At 58.7% G+C, this 17,216-nt stretch overlaps 1 protein-coding gene across 1 annotated transcript; it reads left to right on the top strand.

The window, feature by feature from the left end:
• The first annotated feature begins 85 nt into the window (after positions 1-85).
• On the top strand, positions 86-16,454 carry ELAVL3 (ELAV like RNA binding protein 3). The gene is made up of 9 exons (XM_049639408.1): positions 86-96; positions 303-475; positions 2,305-2,526; positions 8,561-8,803; positions 9,126-9,229; positions 12,754-12,907; positions 13,050-13,275; positions 13,917-13,955; positions 15,574-16,454. Exons 1-9 carry the CDS (start codon positions 86-88, stop codon positions 15,923-15,925), a joined length of 1,524 nt encoding a protein of 507 aa, XP_049495365.1. The 3' UTR covers positions 15,926-16,454.
• Positions 16,455-17,216: the final 762 nt, after the last annotated feature.

Genomic DNA, 17,216 nt, shown 5'->3' with positions numbered 1-17,216 from the left:
TGATATGTTAGTTTCTGGAGGCGCTGTTTAAGTCGGTGGTCAGAGAGGACCTCCCTGAGATGGTGGCATTTGAGCATAGTCCAGAATGACAAAGAGGTTCCATCCCTGAAGAGAGCTGGAGGAGGCAAATCCCAGGCCGAAGGAACAGCCAGTGCCAAAGCCCCGAGGTAGAACGGCTCGGCGTGTTCCTGGAACAGGAAGCCTCGTTGGGGAGGGGAGCTGGCAGCGGCGGGGAGGCTGCCCTGGCCCCATTTCCCGGAGGAGGATGCCTGAGGTCGCCGCATCCTCCTGCTGGCTGCCAGCAAGAGGCGGGAGCGATACCAGGCCGGCGGCCGCCAGGTGGCGCGCAAGCTGCGTGGGCCCTGGTGGCCGCAGCCACGTGACCCCGGGGACCGCAGCCGCGAGCCAAAGCACGTGCCCGAGGGAGCCCTGTGGCGCCACGCGCAGATTGGCCCCTTCGGCGCCTCACCAGCTCGTGGGGGCGGGGCCGCAGCTAGGCTTCATTTTACACTTTGGATCGGGGTTTATTCTAACCAGGGACAGAGGTATCGGCGAGGATGAGCAAGTCCGGCCGTTGGGGCCACCCACGCGAGCTCCCCAAGTCCCCCAGGGCCCAGTCCCCTTCGCTGCAGCCAGAGCCAGCAGTTTCCATGGAAACCGCAACCGGGTCTTTGCGCCCGGGAGTAGCTCCGCTCACGGCACAGGCACAATTTGCAATCCGACAGGAGCCGGGAGGGACACCAGGCGGGGAACCAGCCACCGCTCGGGGTCCCTAGGTTCGACAGCCAGGTCGCCCCGGCAAACTCAAGAGGGGCCACCCGGGGACCTGCAACGCCACCGCCCAGATTGCGCGGGCCGCGATGATTGGCCTGTTCTCTCCATCAGCGTGGCAGTGCTCTCTGCTGCGCGCTCTCTCATTGGTTCAATCTCGAGGGCATCCTCCTGCAATTGGTTCTCTCGAGGGCAGGCCTTGATTGGTCAAATTAGGCTCTCTCGCTGAGTTTGATGGCATTCTCCGACAGTCTGGAACCTAAAAGGGCGTGCAGGGACGAGGTTAGGGTGGAGGCTGCGACTCTCGGATTAGGGGTCTCTTGCTACCCAGCCCACGGCGCTCTCGGAGAGAACGTCGGGCCGCTGTCTGTGGTGCTGAAGTCTCAGTCGAAGGCGACCCTGCCTTAGTGAGGACTCTTCCTCCCGCCTGATAGCCGTCCCAACGTAAATGTGCCCTTGAGCCCGCTCACCAAAAGAGGCTGCACCAACTTCTGTCGCCTGAGAGAGAAGCCAGGTTCCCCCTAGCTGAAAGAAAGCGTGACTCCACAGGCAGACCAATCACGAGCCCGAAAAGCCAGGACATTTACACAACAGCTCTGCCCACCCAAAATTTATGGGGTCTCAGAAGGCCCGGTGGTTTTCCGGAAACACAGGGCGCCAATGGGTTTTGCCTGAAATCCTAAGCCCCAAACTTTTTCACCCGCTTTGGAGAAGTACCGAGAGCCCTTGCGCTGTGGAGTGCCAGTCCCCACCTTTCGAACCCACCTTTTGAACCTATCCCATTCAAAAGCCTCAGGGTCACAGTTCCTTCTGTAGGCAGACGAGAGCCCCTGCCACCCCCATCCTTCTCCACTGGTCTTGGGAGGCTACACCCGATGCCTCCAAAATCTGCGGACCTGGGCCTCTGCTCATAGAAATCTTGGTTCCTCGTCCCTTTCCAGTCTTCTTGATGGACAGCAACTCCGGAAGTTCGTACAATCGGTCCACGGATCTCCCTCTTTGCTCCAACAGCTCAGGTCGTTGGACAGAGGAGGGGAGCCTTCCCTGTCTTGCGGGCAGAAAGCCCGCCCAAGAAGGGGCGGAAATGCAGGAAGCAGGGTCCACGGGGGCAGAGGGGCCCGAAAATGGCAACCAGAGCCCCCAGGGAGTGTTTTCTGGGGGTGCGGAGTCTTAGCCAGCTCGCGCTCTCTTCCACCTGCCGCGCCGTCGGGCGCCGCGAGGAGGCGGGGCTCAGCTACCGCAGCCAATAAGCGACGCCGGCTCTGGCAGCTGCTCCTATAAAGGGCTGGGGGCGGCGGCGGCGCGGCCCAGAGCGCGGAGCGCGCAGCGCGGGCTGGAGGGTGGGAGGGAGGGCGGGCGAGGGGAGAGGACTGAGCATCCAGGACCGGACAGGCCGGGCCGGGGGGCGGCGGCGAAAGGCAGAGCGCCGCGATCTCTGTCAGGAAGCGCAACCTCCCCGGGCCCCGCGGGGCCGCGCAGGGGGCGTTCTCAATCCCGCGCCCGCTCCCTCTTTCCATCCCCTGCCGCCCGCAGGCCACCCCGGGGCCCGGCTATCCGCGCGCGCGTCCTCGGGCTCGGGCCCGTCCCCGGCCCTCGAGGGAGCCGCCGCCTTCATCGACACCTCTGCAGCGGCCGCGCCAAAGGCCGCCCGGGCGGGACCCCGGAGTGAGCATCGAGCGCCCCCCAAGGAGTGCACGACCCCCGGAGCCGCCCTCAACACGGACCGCGCCCGCCGGGCACACAAGAATGGTCACTGTAGGTATTCCCTTGTCGCTGAGAGAGAACCTGGGTGGGGAGGGGTTAGGCACAGCCTCCGCGGAGATGGCGGGTGGGGGGGGGGGGGTAGGACCAGGCCTAGCTAGGCCCCGGTGGGGGGGTAGGACCGAGCCTCGGGGCCTGAGAGTGGGCAGGACCGCACCCAGAGTGCTGGGGGCGCATAGAGTCTGGTCTGAGAGGCCTTAGGAAGCCGAACTCTGATTTGGGGAGGCGTCCTACGGCGTCCTGGGGGCGGGATTGCCCCCCTCCAGCAAGCCTGATGGGGGAGGGGCCGCAGCAGCGGAGGATGCCTTCTCCATCCAGGCCCGGACCCCGCAGGCCGCCCAGGCAAACGCAGGGCTCCTATCACTGGTGCTGGGCCAGGACAAGGCGGCAAGCCGTTCCCGAGAGCCCCGGGGAATCGGGTGGCGTCGGATCGCGCGCCCCGGGCCGCGGCCGCGCCCGGGGAGCCGGGCGTCTCGTCCTCGAGCCCGTCGACCTTGCGGCAAGCGGGGAGGGGAGAGGAGGGGGCGCGCCCGGAGGCCCCGCGGGCCCGCCGCCGCTGCCGCCGCGTCCCTTTGTTTCTCGGAGCTTCTTAGCGGGCCGTAGCCTCGCGCGGGCGCCTCAGGCTTCGGGGAGGGGGAGGGGAGAGGAGGGCCCGCGGGGGGGGCTTCCTGGCTCCTGGGCCCCCGCCCCACGGGGGATGGGGTAAGGAGCTCAAGGATGTCCCCTAGGCCAGGTCCAGGCGCCCCACCCCTCCTGGGCTCTGGGCCTCGGGGTGACCTTGAGCGCGCCCGCCTGCACGCCCGCGCGGCTCGCCCCACTCCCGGTGCTTTCAGCAGCCACCGAGCTGGTCAGCTCCCGAGCCCGCGGCCACGCCCGGCCACGCCCTGTATAACCACGCCCCTTCCCCGCCCATCCGGACCCCGCCCCCTGGGGCCCCGGGGGCCCGGCCTCGCCCGAGCCCTCGGATTTCCACTCGGCTACCCGGGCGTATCCCGGGGGCGGGGCTGGCCAGTTCTAGCCCCACCCCGGCTCCACCCCCGCCCCCGCCGCGCGACTCCGCTCCCCGCGCCGCCGCGCGTCCTTTGTCTGGTCCCAGCGCCCAGGCCTCCTTCTTCCGTACTTACTGTCTTTCTGGTCTGTGTGTGTGTGTATGTCTGTGCCCTGTGTCTCTGGGCCTCTTCTTGGAGTCGTGGCGAGCACAGTGGGTGGGGGGATGCTCAGCACTCCCTCCATGTCTGGGACTCTGGGACCCGCCCACCTGTCTCAGAGAAAGGAGGCCCTGAGAGGCCCTGCTTCCCTGCTGTGTGACCTTAGGTCGGCTCTCTCCCTTCTCTGGGCCTCAGGCTGCTAACTTAGGTGCGAGACGTGAGCGCAGCCTCCTGAGGACCCTCAGAACCCCCACAACAGTCCAGCATCCATTCCTCTGATCTGTTCCCTCATTTAAAAGAGGGAAACTAATGCACAAAAGGGCGAGGGTGTGGTCAGAGGTCACACAAGGGCCTTGAAGCCCTGGAAGGCCTGGTTACTCCACTGGAGGACACTCGGGCAGAGGTCCACCATGAGAACAGGCTGGGAGGAAGTGAGGGGATAGATTGAGACAGTGAGGGCCCTGCATGGATGGAGAAGGGCCCAGAAGTGGGAGGCCTAGTTAGCACCACGTGGTGGCCTAGCCTTACCATGCGTAGCCACTCAATGCCCTATTGTCGCCAGGATCCAGGCATCTATCATTGTGACTGGGGCCAGGGGGCCCAGCTAGGGGCCAAGGGGGTCAGACACAGAAGGGTCTACATAGAGAGTGACTGCAGGTGTATTCGCTGCAAAATCCATATGTCATGTATGTGCAATGGTGCAAAAGAGTTGGAAAAAGAGTGGCTGAGAGAGAAAGGGGGAGAGAGACAGGCTCAGAGGGGAGAGAAGAACAGAGAAACGGGGGGGGGGGGGGGGAGAGAGAAACAGAAAGAGGTACGGATCCAGAGGAAGAGCTGGAGAGACTGGGAGGAAAGGTTCTATTGCCCCCACTTGATCTCTGCCTATCCATCTTTGACCTGCCCTCCTCCCCTCTGACTTCACCCCTCCACTCCTGTCCTGGGACGACGGCCCTCCAAGGTCCCTATGATCCCAGAGTCATCCCAGGCCACGCATTTGTCATGGGCTGGGGCAGAGCGGGTGTGGTCTCCACCAATCCGATCCCTATTATCAGCTCAGCCGGCTGAGCTGCAGAGGAAACGCGACACTGATCCTGCTAAGCTCTGGCACAGCTGGGAGAGAGATGGGGTGGTGGGGAGATTAGTAGGCTGGGTCTCAAGATCCTGGATAGGAACCCCAATTACCTTTTAACCGCATCCAAGCTGAGGACATTTGGGGTGGCCCTGGGGGCTCTGTCTGGAGTAATCTGTCAGATCAGTAGTCAAACTCCATCACTACCACGGCTCCGTGTCATTCCCCAGGCAAATCACAGGTCCCTCTGACCCTCGCTTTCTCCACCTGAGAAACGGAGGTGATCCCCAGCTTTCAGTGTGGTTGTGGGAAGTCAATGAAACCTTTGCACCTGCTCAGTGCCTGGCCACATAGTAGGGGCTCCAGACCTGGAACTGGTTTTGCACTGTTAATTATTTTGGGGACTCCCAGCGCAGACATCATCAACCAATCACAGAACTCTAGTCTGTTGAGCCAGAAGGGAATACAGAACCCAATCTTTGTACGTGGGAAACCTCTGTGCCATATCTTTAGTGGAGGGACAGAGGCCCGGAGAGGCACTGTGAGTGTCAGAAGATGCACAGTGAGGAGGGTGGGGCCAGGAGCTGGCACCTGATGGTACCCAGCAAGCATTTGTTGAATTGAATGAGTAGACTTGGCCTGCAGAGTGGGGTTAAATGCGGCGATGCCTGGGTTTGGTGTAGAGTAGGGACACAGCTTCACTTTGCTGTTATTTTCACTATTGTTGGCCTTTTAGTCAAATGGGCTGATGTCCAAGCTCCGGATTTGAATTCTTGACCCACCATTTGCGAGCTCCCTAACCTTGTATAAATCCCTGCCCCTTCATGGAGACTCTGTTTCCTCTTCTGTCAAATGGAGGAAAGAGTGCCATAATGTTCAATGTTGGGAGAGCAGGCCCTCAATACATGGCCACGCTATCAGGAAAGTATTCATCTTATGAAACTGGACGCAGATCTGTAATGTGCGTTACTGTCTTATTGCCGGCGCCTATGGCAGACATTGCTCATCAACCCAGTGCATGATCCTGCTCTGTCTGGATGTGGCTTCAAAATAACCCTCCAGCCAGCCCCCAGACAGCCACTCTCAGCCAACTGGAGATGCAGGGGGGTTGACCCTCAGGGCCATCCTTTTAATAAGAATAAATGGAAAGGAAACAGAGGCCCAAAGAAGAGCTACGATCACCCCCCCCCCCCCCGAGGATACACAGCTAGAAGGTGCCCCCCACCCCCGCCCCCGTGCCTTGGCCACTGTCTTTAAAGACAGTTCTGAAGTCCGCCAACATATCCAGGTTTGAAATCAAGTGCCCCATGTATATATCACTCAGCGTCTCTGAGCTCTCTCACTTATAAAATGGAGACTGTGTGGCCATCTCTAAAGCTGATTGGGAGAAATAAGGGAAATGTTGCCTGTAAGCACCTCACCCAGTGCCTGGCTCCCAGAAGATGTCGGTGGGGCTGGACGAGTATTACTAGCCGTATGTTGAGGCAGGGATGGCAGACGTGACGAGTTGCTTGTCGTAATTGCGCTCATGGCAGACCTGGCTAAGTGATCCCAGAATGCTTCCCAGCCGCGTGAGTAGCTTCAGATCCTTCCGGGGGGGGGGGGGGGTGTCACCGCGCCAATAATTTGGAGTTTGCAGCAAAGTGGAGCAGAGGCCCAGAAGCGTCCTGTAGTCTACCTGAGGACACACGGCTGAGAAACGTTAGAGCAGTTAGAATTACAGACTCTGGATGAGGAAATCTCGCGTGCGCACCCCCGTTTCACTATTTATAAGCTGCGTGATCTTTGGTAATTTTTTTTTTTTTTTTGAAGTTCATGTATTTATTTTGAGAGAAGGAGAGAGCACACAAGTGGAGGAGGGACAGAGAGAGGGAGAGAGAAAGAGAATCCCAAGCAGGCTCCATGCTGTCAGCGACGAGCCGCCAGGGCTCAAACTCACCAACTGTGCGATCGTGACCCGAGCTGAAATCAAGAGTCAGATGCTTAACTGACTGCGCCACCCAGGTGCCCCGATCTTTGGTAATTTTTAAAACATCGCTGAACTTCCCTTTCCTCGTCTGTTGTCTTAGCTCAGGCTGCTATAACAAAATACCGTAAACTGGGCAGCTTAACCAACAGACAGTTATTTATCACAAACCTTCTTCTGGATTCTGGGAAGTCCAAGATCAAGGTGCCAGCTGATTCGGTTGCTAGTAAGGACTTGCTCCCTCCTTTGCAGATGGACGTCTTCTTGTTGTGTCCTCGCATTGTGGAGAGAGAGAGAATGTCTCTCCTGTCACTTTTTTGTTAAGGACATGAATCTCATTCATGAGGGTTCTGCCCTCATGACCCAGTTACCTCCCAAAGGCTCCACTTCCAAATACCATCACATTGGGGGTCAAGATCTCAACATATGAATTTGAGGGAACACAGGCTTTACGTTCACAGCATCTGTTAAGCAGGGAAAATTAAGCCCTCTTTTCAGGGTGCTTGTGAATAAGAAAAAAACAAAAACAAAAACAAAACATTGCCCATACAGAGCTTTGTCCTATACCTGGCACACAGTATGCCCAATATTTGGGAACAAATACGGTATTGTATTTTTGGTTAGGGATGGCTGAGATGATGTGTACCTGCTGACTCTAATTCTGTAGCCACAGACATTGCTAATCAATCACAGTGATCTTTCCCGTGGAAACTGAATCTGGTTTGTAATCCTTCCTAATTTGTCCCGTTAGGAACACCCTACCAATAGATTTGATTTTTTTAGGTGAAGGCCATCCATCGGCCAACCATGCCTTGGGAGAAAAACCTAAGGACATGCTGGGTATTTTACCTTCCCATGCCCATGACAGACAATACCAATCCATCCCAGTACTTTTCAGTATATACAAATATTGAATCATGTTGTACACTTGAAACTAATATTCTATGTCAACTATTAAAAAAATAGGTGTAGGAAAAAAGTTAAATAAAATTCAACACCCATTCTTGAAAAACGGAATCTTGTTAGGATACTAGGAATAAAATGAAACATTCTTAATGTGATAAAGGCCATCTACACAGAATCCATATCAAAAATCAAATTTAGCTGTGAAACGTTTAAAGCATTTCCTTTAACATCATGAATAAAGAAGCCACTGTCGCACTGTAGCCCCTGCAATAAGACAAGAAAAATAAGGAACAGGTCTAGATTGGAGATAATTAAAACTGTCCTTATTTGCAGGTGTTATTATGTGATACATTTAAATAGCTCAGGGGTGCCTGACCGGCTCGGTCAGGAGAGCATGCGACTCTTGACCTCGGAGTTGTGAGTTCAAGCCCCACACTGGGTGTAGAGATTACCTAAAAATAAAATCTTAAAAAATCATAAATAACAATAAGTAATAAAATGAAAAAGAGCTCAGTGGGAAAAACGTGGGGGTAAATGCCTAGTGAGAAAATTATGCATGAAGTAAAAGAAATATTAACACGTCTGGGATGTGGATGAGGGCAGTCCCTCATCCTTTGATGGATGAGGGCAGTCCATGGCTAGGGAGGAGCTTATGAGGACTTCAAAGCTAATAAAAATATATATCTTATTCTGAAGACAAAAGTGTTCATTTTACTCTTCTGGAAATGCACAGATTGATTTTAGGCAAACAGGCAAACGTAGACACCAGACATGTATGGAATTTCTCACAGTAAAATCACACGTAAGGTGCTATGCCTGATGCTGGAGGAGTGGAAGAGATTAATAGGATAATATGTTGTCCTCTCTCCATGTTTAAGCCCATGTCAGACATGACTGATGCATCACCACTGATCCCTGGTGTGGGGACTGGGCCGTGAGCGGGTGTGGCCTGTTATCTCCAGCAGATACTCGGGGCCATGGAGTCTCAGGTGGCGGGGGGCCCGGCCGGCCCGGCCCTGCCCAACGGGCCACTCCTTGGTACAAATGGAGCCACTGATGACAGCAAGACCAACCTCATTGTCAACTACCTGCCCCAGAACATGACCCAGGACGAGTTCAAGAGTCTCTTCGGCAGCATTGGTGACATCGAATCGTGCAAGTTGGTTCGGGATAAGATCACAGGTGTGGCTGCTGGCAGGTGGGGAGGGAGGAGACAGAGATAGTAGTCTGGGGAGCACGGGTGTGATGGGGACAGGTAGCACCCTGGGGGATCGGAGGTGCGATGGGGAGACAGGTATGACCCCCGGGAGGGTATCCCGGGGGTGATGGAGGCAGGCAGGACTCTGGGGGATCTGAGGTGTCCTGGGGACAGGGTGGTACTGTGGGAGAATACTAAGGGGGTGGATTTCGGTCAACCTTGAGTGATGGCGGTCAGCCTCTCAGGACTGGGTCTGGGAGGACCCTGGTAGGTGTGGGGAGGTCATCACCCTGGTCCCGCCCACAGGGCAGAGCCTCGGTTATGGGTTTGTGAACTACTCTGATCCCAACGATGCAGACAAAGCCATCAACACCCTCAACGGCCTCAAACTGCAGACGAAGACCATCAAGGTTAGTGCCCTCATTTTCCTCTGTGGCCCATCCCCCCTTACTGCCCACCTGCAACTGTCCCCAATCCCCCACATTACTTCCCCTTGGACTACCCCCTTCACTGCCACTCAACCCGCATGTTGCCTACCTTCCTCACTGCCACCCCTCCTACCCCGTGGCTCATCCTCTGAGGGATTCAGACTCTCCCCTAAGAATTCCTGGCTGGGCACCCAGGGCCCGATGGCTCTGCCTCTCTGAACCTCAGTTTCCTCATTAGTCAGTGAGAATACCGGCTCTACATTCTCTGCTGGCTCAGGGAGGTAGCCATCCCATTGGCAGTAGGAGAGTGACCAGGGTCTGGTGGGCAGCCCCCCCCCCCCTTGCCTTTGTCATGGAAATGGAGAGGGGTGGGGGTCCATCTGCCATCTGGAGCCTAATTAGGGTCTGGGAGGGCGGGATTAGGGGTGAGCCCCTCCCCCATCTTTGTGCAATGCCCCTCCCCCCACAACCTCCCCTCTCAGCAGCTGCAGCTGGGACTCTGCTAGCCCAGGTTCCCTGGGGGGGGATCGCCATGGAAACCCCCCTCTGTCGGTTCGCCTGGGGGTGTCTGGACTCCGCCCCACAAATCTGCTCTGGAACCTTGGGGGAGGCTGGGGGGGGGGCGCCCATCTGGCCCCCCGTTCTCTCTGAGAACAGAGGTGCAGGAATCAATTCCTCTTCCCGTTGTCGGGGAGGATGAGGTCGTGACCTAATGGGTCCCTCCATGGCCAACTAGACCCAGAAGCCCTGGGGCATGAGGGGGACGGTAGTGACAAATCCAGAAGGCCACTGTATGCATGTGATGCAGTGCGCATGTGTGTGTGTGTGTGTGTGTGCGTGTGTGTGTGTGTGTGTGTGTGTGTGTGTGATAGACCTGGGCTGGGAGCCATTGTGTTTGTGGGACACACGAGTCTGGCTACTAGACTCTGGGCGTGTCACTATGTGTCTGTGGGATGTGGTGTTTATTTCACAGGTGCTCTGTGACACTGCAACTCTGGCTATGACCTGGTAGGGCTGCGTGGGGGTGTCGGCTGTGCCCTACTCGGGGTGCAACGTGTGTGATGTGGGCTTGTGTGGTGGGGTGACAGGTGTGTGGTTCTGTGCCTCTTACTGTAACTATCCAAGACCCCCGGAGCCGCTGTGGATGTCACAGTGGCCCCGAGTCACCCTTTGGCTGGTGTAGCCACTAGGGCTGTGCAGAGGGTGACAAAGTGTGGCCTCGCGTCTCCGTGTGTGTCTGCCTGGGTGGCACTATGTAAAGTTGGTCCCAATTGGCTGCTTTGGCAGATTTTGCCCAAGACCTGTCCTGGTGAGGGGGGCCGGAGGAGCCCATACCCAGGTGAGGGGCCTGGGTCAGCCCACATCATGGAAGGTTGGCAAAGACCCCTGAAGACCAACTCAGTGCCTCAAATGACCCCTGACCCCAAACACCCACCCAGGAGCTCAGGCCTCTCTTCCCCTCACCCCTCCCTCTGATTCATGAAGTCCTCACCCCTCAAAACTCACCGCCCCACGGGCAAGAGCGGAAGCCGTGAAAAATGTGGCCGTGCTTTTTAATTAATATTATCGAAAAAAAACAGCAGCTGATGTGTTTGTGGGTTTTTTTCTCCCCGGAGGACCCCGGGTGCTCCCAGTTGCATTCGTTAGAATCCCTCTACCTCCAGCCCATGAGTGCCTTCACCCTGACCCACCCCTGGCCCAATTTACTCATGTTGTTAGCTTTTTTAATTAGTTACTTCTAATGCAGGGCTATGCCCTCTCCACTCACCACCACAAACAAAAGCCGGACCCTTGACCGTGACCTTATCTACCCAGAGGTTAATTTAGAAGATACAGGACATAGACATTGGCGGAAATAAGTGGAAAGGGCAGCTCCTGTCCCCTGCTGCCCCCCGCCAGCTCTAGGCCCACCTGTCAGCATCTGGGGGCGGGCCCCGCAGACTGTGTTTCCAGGACACTGATAAGCACAACAATGAGATGGGGTCACACATCTCGCCACTCTGTAAATGGACTTTTCTTTCCCCCAGTTTACAATACTCACCACTGTTTCTGGGAAATAAATATACGCGTCCACCATTTTTTAACCAGCTGCAGGGAGTTTCATTGTTGGTCTGGACCATAATTAATGACACAAATCGAATGCCCGTACCAAAACGCATCTAATTCCCTACTGAGAGAAGTGCTTTGGGGGGGGGGGGGTGGTGAGGCGGAGGACCAAATTCAGATGGGAAGAGGACAGGGGTTACTTTTTGACTGAGGCTGGAAGAAGCAAGGAGAGGAAGGGCGTTCCAGCCTGAGGGGAACAGCCAGAGCAAAGGCCCTGAGGCCGAAATGTGCCTGGTGTGTTTGAGGAACACGGGAGGAGACTGGTGTGGCTGAAACAGAGCACTCGAGGGAGAAATTGGCAGAGATGAGAGTGAGGGTATGGGGGGGGGGTTGTGCAGGGCCTCGTGGGCTGGGAGAAGGACTTGAACTGTGGGGCAGGTGGGAGCCACAGAAGGTTCTGAGCAAAGGGAGGATGTGCCCTGCCTCAGTTGCTCACAGGCGCCCCCTGGCAGCTGTGGAGGGAACAGACTGGGGAGGTTAGGGAGGTCTGAGGGAGCTATGGTGGGAGCTGAGTAATGAGGCAGGATCCGTGGTGGATTGGATGCGGGTGTGAGAAAGACCAGCATCAAGGACAATGGGGGCCTGAGCACCCAGGAGGACAAAGCTGCCATTACTGAGCTGGGGCAAGTTGGGGACTGGATGCCGCCTCGCTGCTTGTGATCCCCTGTGGGGTGCCACGTGCGGTGCCTGGAGGCAGGTGTCACACAGGTGTGCAGTTTGGGGGTCAGGCCCACACCGGGGACGGACATTTGGGGGGTCGTCAGCATTGGACTGGTGGCTAAAGACCTGAGCGACCTGGAGGGTCCCAACGTGGACGGGAAAAGGGCCAGCGTCCCAGGCTCACTTTCCAAAGGAGTAGGAAGCGTTGTGTTGATGGACTGTACCTCGTGAGAGCAGGAGCTGGGGACATCTGACCTCCAGGGCCCAGCGACGACATGTTCCTCCCACCACTTTAATTTTTTTTTTTTTTTAATGTCTTCTTATTTATTTTGAGAGACAGAGCACAAGCAGGGGAGGGGCAGAGAGAGAGAGGGAGACACAGAATCCCAAGCAGGCTCAGAGCTGTCCGCGCAGAGCCCGGCTCGGGACTCAATCTCACAAACTGCGAGACCGGGACCCGAGCCGAAATTAAGACACTCAAGCGACTGAGCCACCCAGGTGCCGCCCCCCACCACTTTATGCTGGCCGGCCCACATCATCATCATCGGCCACAGCCATGTCCCCTCCCTCAAGCCTTGGCCAGCCCCGCCCATGGTGACTACCCAAGAGATACTTGTTAAGCGAACAGACGAGGCACTTCTGCCTCCCACTGGTGGTCTGGACGTGGCCTCGCCCTCCCCATCCGTGAAACGGGTCTTCCCCTCACCTCTGTCCACCTGCCGCCCCCCCCCCCACTCCAGGTGTCTTATGCCAGACCCAGCTCTGCATCCATCCGAGATGCTAACCTGTACGTCAGTGGACTCCCCAAGACCATGAGCCAGAAAGAAATGGAGCAGCTCTTCTCCCAGTATGGCCGTATCATCACTTCTCGAATCCTGGTGGACCAGGTCACAGGTCAGGCTGCTGGGGATGACGCACTGGGCAAAGGCACGGAGGTGGGGCCAAAATGGAGAAACCGGGCATGGCGGGGGAGGAGCGGGGTAGAGGGCCACACAGGAGGGGGCAGGGTCCTCATGACGCCCTCACTCCCTGGCAGGTGTCTCTCGGGGTGTGGGGTTCATCCGCTTCGACAAGAGGATTGAGGCCGAGGAGGCCATCAAAGGACTGAACGGGCAGAAGCCGCTGGGCGCGGCGGAGCCCATCACGGTCAAGTTCGCCAACAACCCGAGTCAGAAGACTGGACAGGCCCTGCTCACTCACCTCTACCAGTCGTCAGCCCGGCGCTACGCGGGCCCCCTGCACCATCAGACGCAGCGCTTCCGGTAAGCCCCCCGACGCCCCCCACAGACCCCTGGAGCCCATCCCTGCAGGGCAGAGGGACGCCGGGAGGGTGCCCGCAGGCCGGGGCCACTGAGGGCGGCAGAGGGGAAATGTGTGTCCGTCAGGTGCTGAGGCCAGGCCCTCGTACGCAGCAGGCAGTCAATGTATGCAGGGCGCTTTGAGTGGCATTATCGGCCCCTCCCTCGGGCGTGGGGCTCCAGCTGTCTGCGCCCCCAGGCATCTATACCTCAAGAGAACGGAGATTGTCTGTATTTTACGAACAGAGAGGCTTTGTCCCTTGCCCAACCCACCTGCCACTGCCGAGAAGAGACTCGAACCTTCCCTTCTGGGGTCCTGAGCCCCGCAGGGTGGGGGCAGGCGAGTGGGGCTGGGCGGGCCGGGCCGGGGAGGACGGGGCACGGGTGCAGGCCAGGCAGCGGCAGGGCAGGCGAGAGGCAGTGCCCGAGTGACCACGGTTCCGTGCCAGGCGGTGTCCAGCCGGGCGGGGAGCCGGCGGGTGGGGGCAGGGCTGGGCTGCCGGCCGGCTGGGTGGGGGCGGGGAGGGCAGGCAGGCAGGCAGGCCGACACCACAGCTGGGGGTGTGCCCGGAGGCCACCGGTGACCACCCCTTTTGCTTCCACAGGCTGGATAATTTGCTCAACATGGCCTACGGAGTCAAGAGGTAACAGTGCTCCCCGCTGCCCCCAGCTCCCCGCCGTCCCTCCCTGGACTCTTGCCCCGATGGGCCCCCTCCCCCGCCTCACCACCGGGACTGCCAGCTTAGCTGGGTCTGCCCTGTCTGGGAATAGCGTGTCCATTAAGAGAATCAGGGGCTCTGGAACCTAGTGAATGCCTAGAAAGAGCTACTACTGCTCTTTGGGTCCTGGAGGGCCTGTCCGTGGCCCCCTCCGGCCCAGGGAAAGGCCGGCCATGTTGCCTGGTCACAGCCATGCCCCCCCCCCCCCCCCCCCCCCCCCCCCCCCCCGGGTTTCCACGTTCAGTCTGAGTTCCACCTGCCTCTCTTGATGGCTGGGGTCACAGGATACCACCCTCTGTTCCCGCATAGTCTGGGGACGGGCCCCGAGGCCCGCACGACCTTGTCCACATCCCCAACCCTGTGAAGGTCCCCGCGTTTATTGCATCGCGAGCTGTTGAGCACACACTGAGTGCCGGGCGCTGGGCTCGGGGCTGGGGACCCAACGTGGCCCGGCCAGACGTGATCCCTCGTGGAGATGAAATGCTGTTGAGCACAGGGCTTGGCACGTAGTGAGCGCTCAATAAAAGTAGCCGCTCGGACGATTACTGTTCCTGTTGTCAATTACCTCAGTCTAGCAGGGAGGGAGCAGCGAGCAGGGCTGGGAAGGGGGCAGGAGGAGAGGTGAGGGGGACCCAGCAGAGACCCCGCCCACCCCGACACGCCCAAGGTGCCAGAGCCTGTGCAGAATCGGGAAGGAGGGAGCAAGCAGTGAGTCCCCAGTGGTCACACTGAACGGGGCAGACCCTGGGGCTCCCCCTGAATTGAGTGAGGCCTGGGGGGCAGGGAGGCAGCGAGGCACGTGGGTGGAGCCAATCCTGCCCATCAGTCGGTCAGTCAAGAAACCCTCCCAGGGGCCCTGCTGTTCCAGGAGCTGTTCTGGGCTGGGGCACCGCAGGGAAGGTGGAGTGGATCCTAAATATACAATCTGAACAGGAAAAGGCTGGCAAGGGGCAGGGGAAGGCGGTGGGCAGCGAGGCCGCTGCCCTGGGACCTGATAACGCAGGGCAGCGCTTCACCGGTTGCAGTCATGGCCTGGCCTTGAGCGGTGCCCTTCTGGCCACGTAGGGGTAGCAGGGTGACCAGGGTCAAAGGGGGCACAGCGTTGCAGAGGGCGGGGTGGGGTTGGTGGGGGGAGGGCAAAAGGGGGGTGGGAAAATCTGCCAAGGGAAGAGTAGTGGTCAGGAGTGGGGAAGGGGTCAGGGTCAACAGGGCCAAGGACCCAGTAGGGTCAAAGGTTGTGGGGTCAGGGTGCAGACTGGGGCTCTAGGCAGGAGTGTGAGTGAGGGCGTAACGTGCAGGGAAGGTCACAAGTTATAGGTCAGGATGGAGACTGGGGGCCAGTGTCTCAGAGCAGGCCGCAGTTTAAGGTGTCTCGCGTGGGGTCAGAGGTGGAGGTCGCGAGGCCGTGGCTGGCTCAGGACGATGCAGGGATCACACGGTCCCAAGATCGTGGCACGCCCAGCAGTCATGACCACATCAGGGGTCACAGGGACTCAGGGGTGTGCCGGGGGTCAGGGCAGAGCCCGCGTGACCCCCAAAGTAGTCCCCTGTCGCTCATCGCCAGGTTCTCGCCCATCGCCATCGACGGCATGAGTGGCCTCGCGGGTGTGGGCCTTTCGGGGGGCGCGGCGGGCGCTGGCTGGTGTATCTTCGTGTACAACCTGTCACCGGAGGCAGACGAGAGTGTGCTGTGGCAGCTGTTTGGGCCCTTCGGGGCCGTCACCAACGTCAAGGTCATCCGCGACTTCACCACCAACAAGTGCAAGGGCTTCGGCTTCGTCACTATGACCAACTACGACGAAGCGGCCATGGCCATCGCCAGCCTCAATGGCTACCGCCTGGGCGAGCGCGTGCTGCAGGTGTCCTTCAAGACCAGCAAACAGCACAAGGCCTGAGCCACCGCCGCCCGCCCTCCCCACCCTCCCCGGGCAGCAGAGAGAGAGAGAAAGAGAGAGAGAGAGGGGCCCCGAGAGAGACAGCGCAGGCAGACCACCGACGGCACACGGGCCCCGCATCCCTGCGGAAGCCACAGGGTGAGCACTCGGGGTGGGAGAGTCTGCAGGGGATGGGGGGGTGCCTGGGGGTCCCCTCCCCGTCCTCCTGCCCCCACCCCAGGCTGGGCTGTTCACTCTCTCGTCTTGGTTTTGTTCATGGCGATGGTTTTTGTTTCTTTTTTCGGCTAAAAAGAAAGCAGAGATGTGCCCCCACCCCGCCTTCAACCACCCTCCACGGGATGGCTTTGCAGGGGCGCTGGGGGTGCCCCCCAGACCCCCTTGCCCAGGCCTCCCCAACACCTAGATGAGCCTGAGGGGAGGGGGGAACAGGTTTAAAAATCCCCAAAAAAGCGAAACGGAGGAGGGGTGTGGGCATCCCTGGCCCAGAGCCCCCTGGTTGGAGTATGAGGAGCAGGGGGAGGGGCTGGAAACAGAAACAAAATGAAAAAAAAAGGGGGGGGGGGGGGGGGGAAGAAAAACTCTATTTTTGTAAAAAGGGAAAAAAGACCTCGTGGAGAATTTTTACTGGGGATTCTTGAACTTGAAAAAAAAAAAAAACACAAAAAAAAAAAAAAAAAAAAAAAAAAGAAAATATTTTGGCAGGTTATGTTTACCAACTGGGGCAGGGGCAGGGAGCAGGGCTTGGGGCCCGGGGGTCCACGGGGCCGCACGGAGAAACACAGCCACGCAAAGACGTGCGGGGGCACGCGCACACACACATCCCGCAGGGACACACGGGAGCACTGACAGACCCAGAGACGCGCCCCGGACACCTTCCAGGAGCTCGCTGGCCAGATTCAGACACGCAGACAGACATATGGATAATCACGGGAGACCGAAGTATGTATGGGGCTATGTAGACGAGGCCGCCGGCAAACACTGACGCGGGCAGATGGAGCCACAGGTGGGTGTGGGGTACACACATTTCCACGTGGACACGGGAAAGTAGAGACAGATACATTCGGACACACCAGTCGAGACACGCCATCACGGAGAAACAGACACAACACCCAGGAGACACACATGCACAAAGCCTCCCTCGGGCCCAGGCGAGAGGTCGTAGCCCAGATCCTGGCCCAGTCCGCTTCCTCCAGCCAGGCCGCCGGGCCTCCTCCGGACACGTGGCCCCACTCGCCCCAGGTTCTCCGCAGAGCCCTCTCCTGGCTCATCGGTGGTCCCTGCGGCCCACGAA

Source organism: Panthera uncia, chromosome A2 (assembly GCF_023721935.1).
Source record: "Panthera uncia isolate 11264 chromosome A2, Puncia_PCG_1.0, whole genome shotgun sequence".
NCBI classification, from domain to species: domain Eukaryota; kingdom Metazoa; phylum Chordata; class Mammalia; order Carnivora; family Felidae; genus Panthera; species Panthera uncia.
The sequence above is the reverse complement of the archived record's forward strand: the minus strand, read 5'-3'. Positions and strand labels throughout refer to the sequence as shown.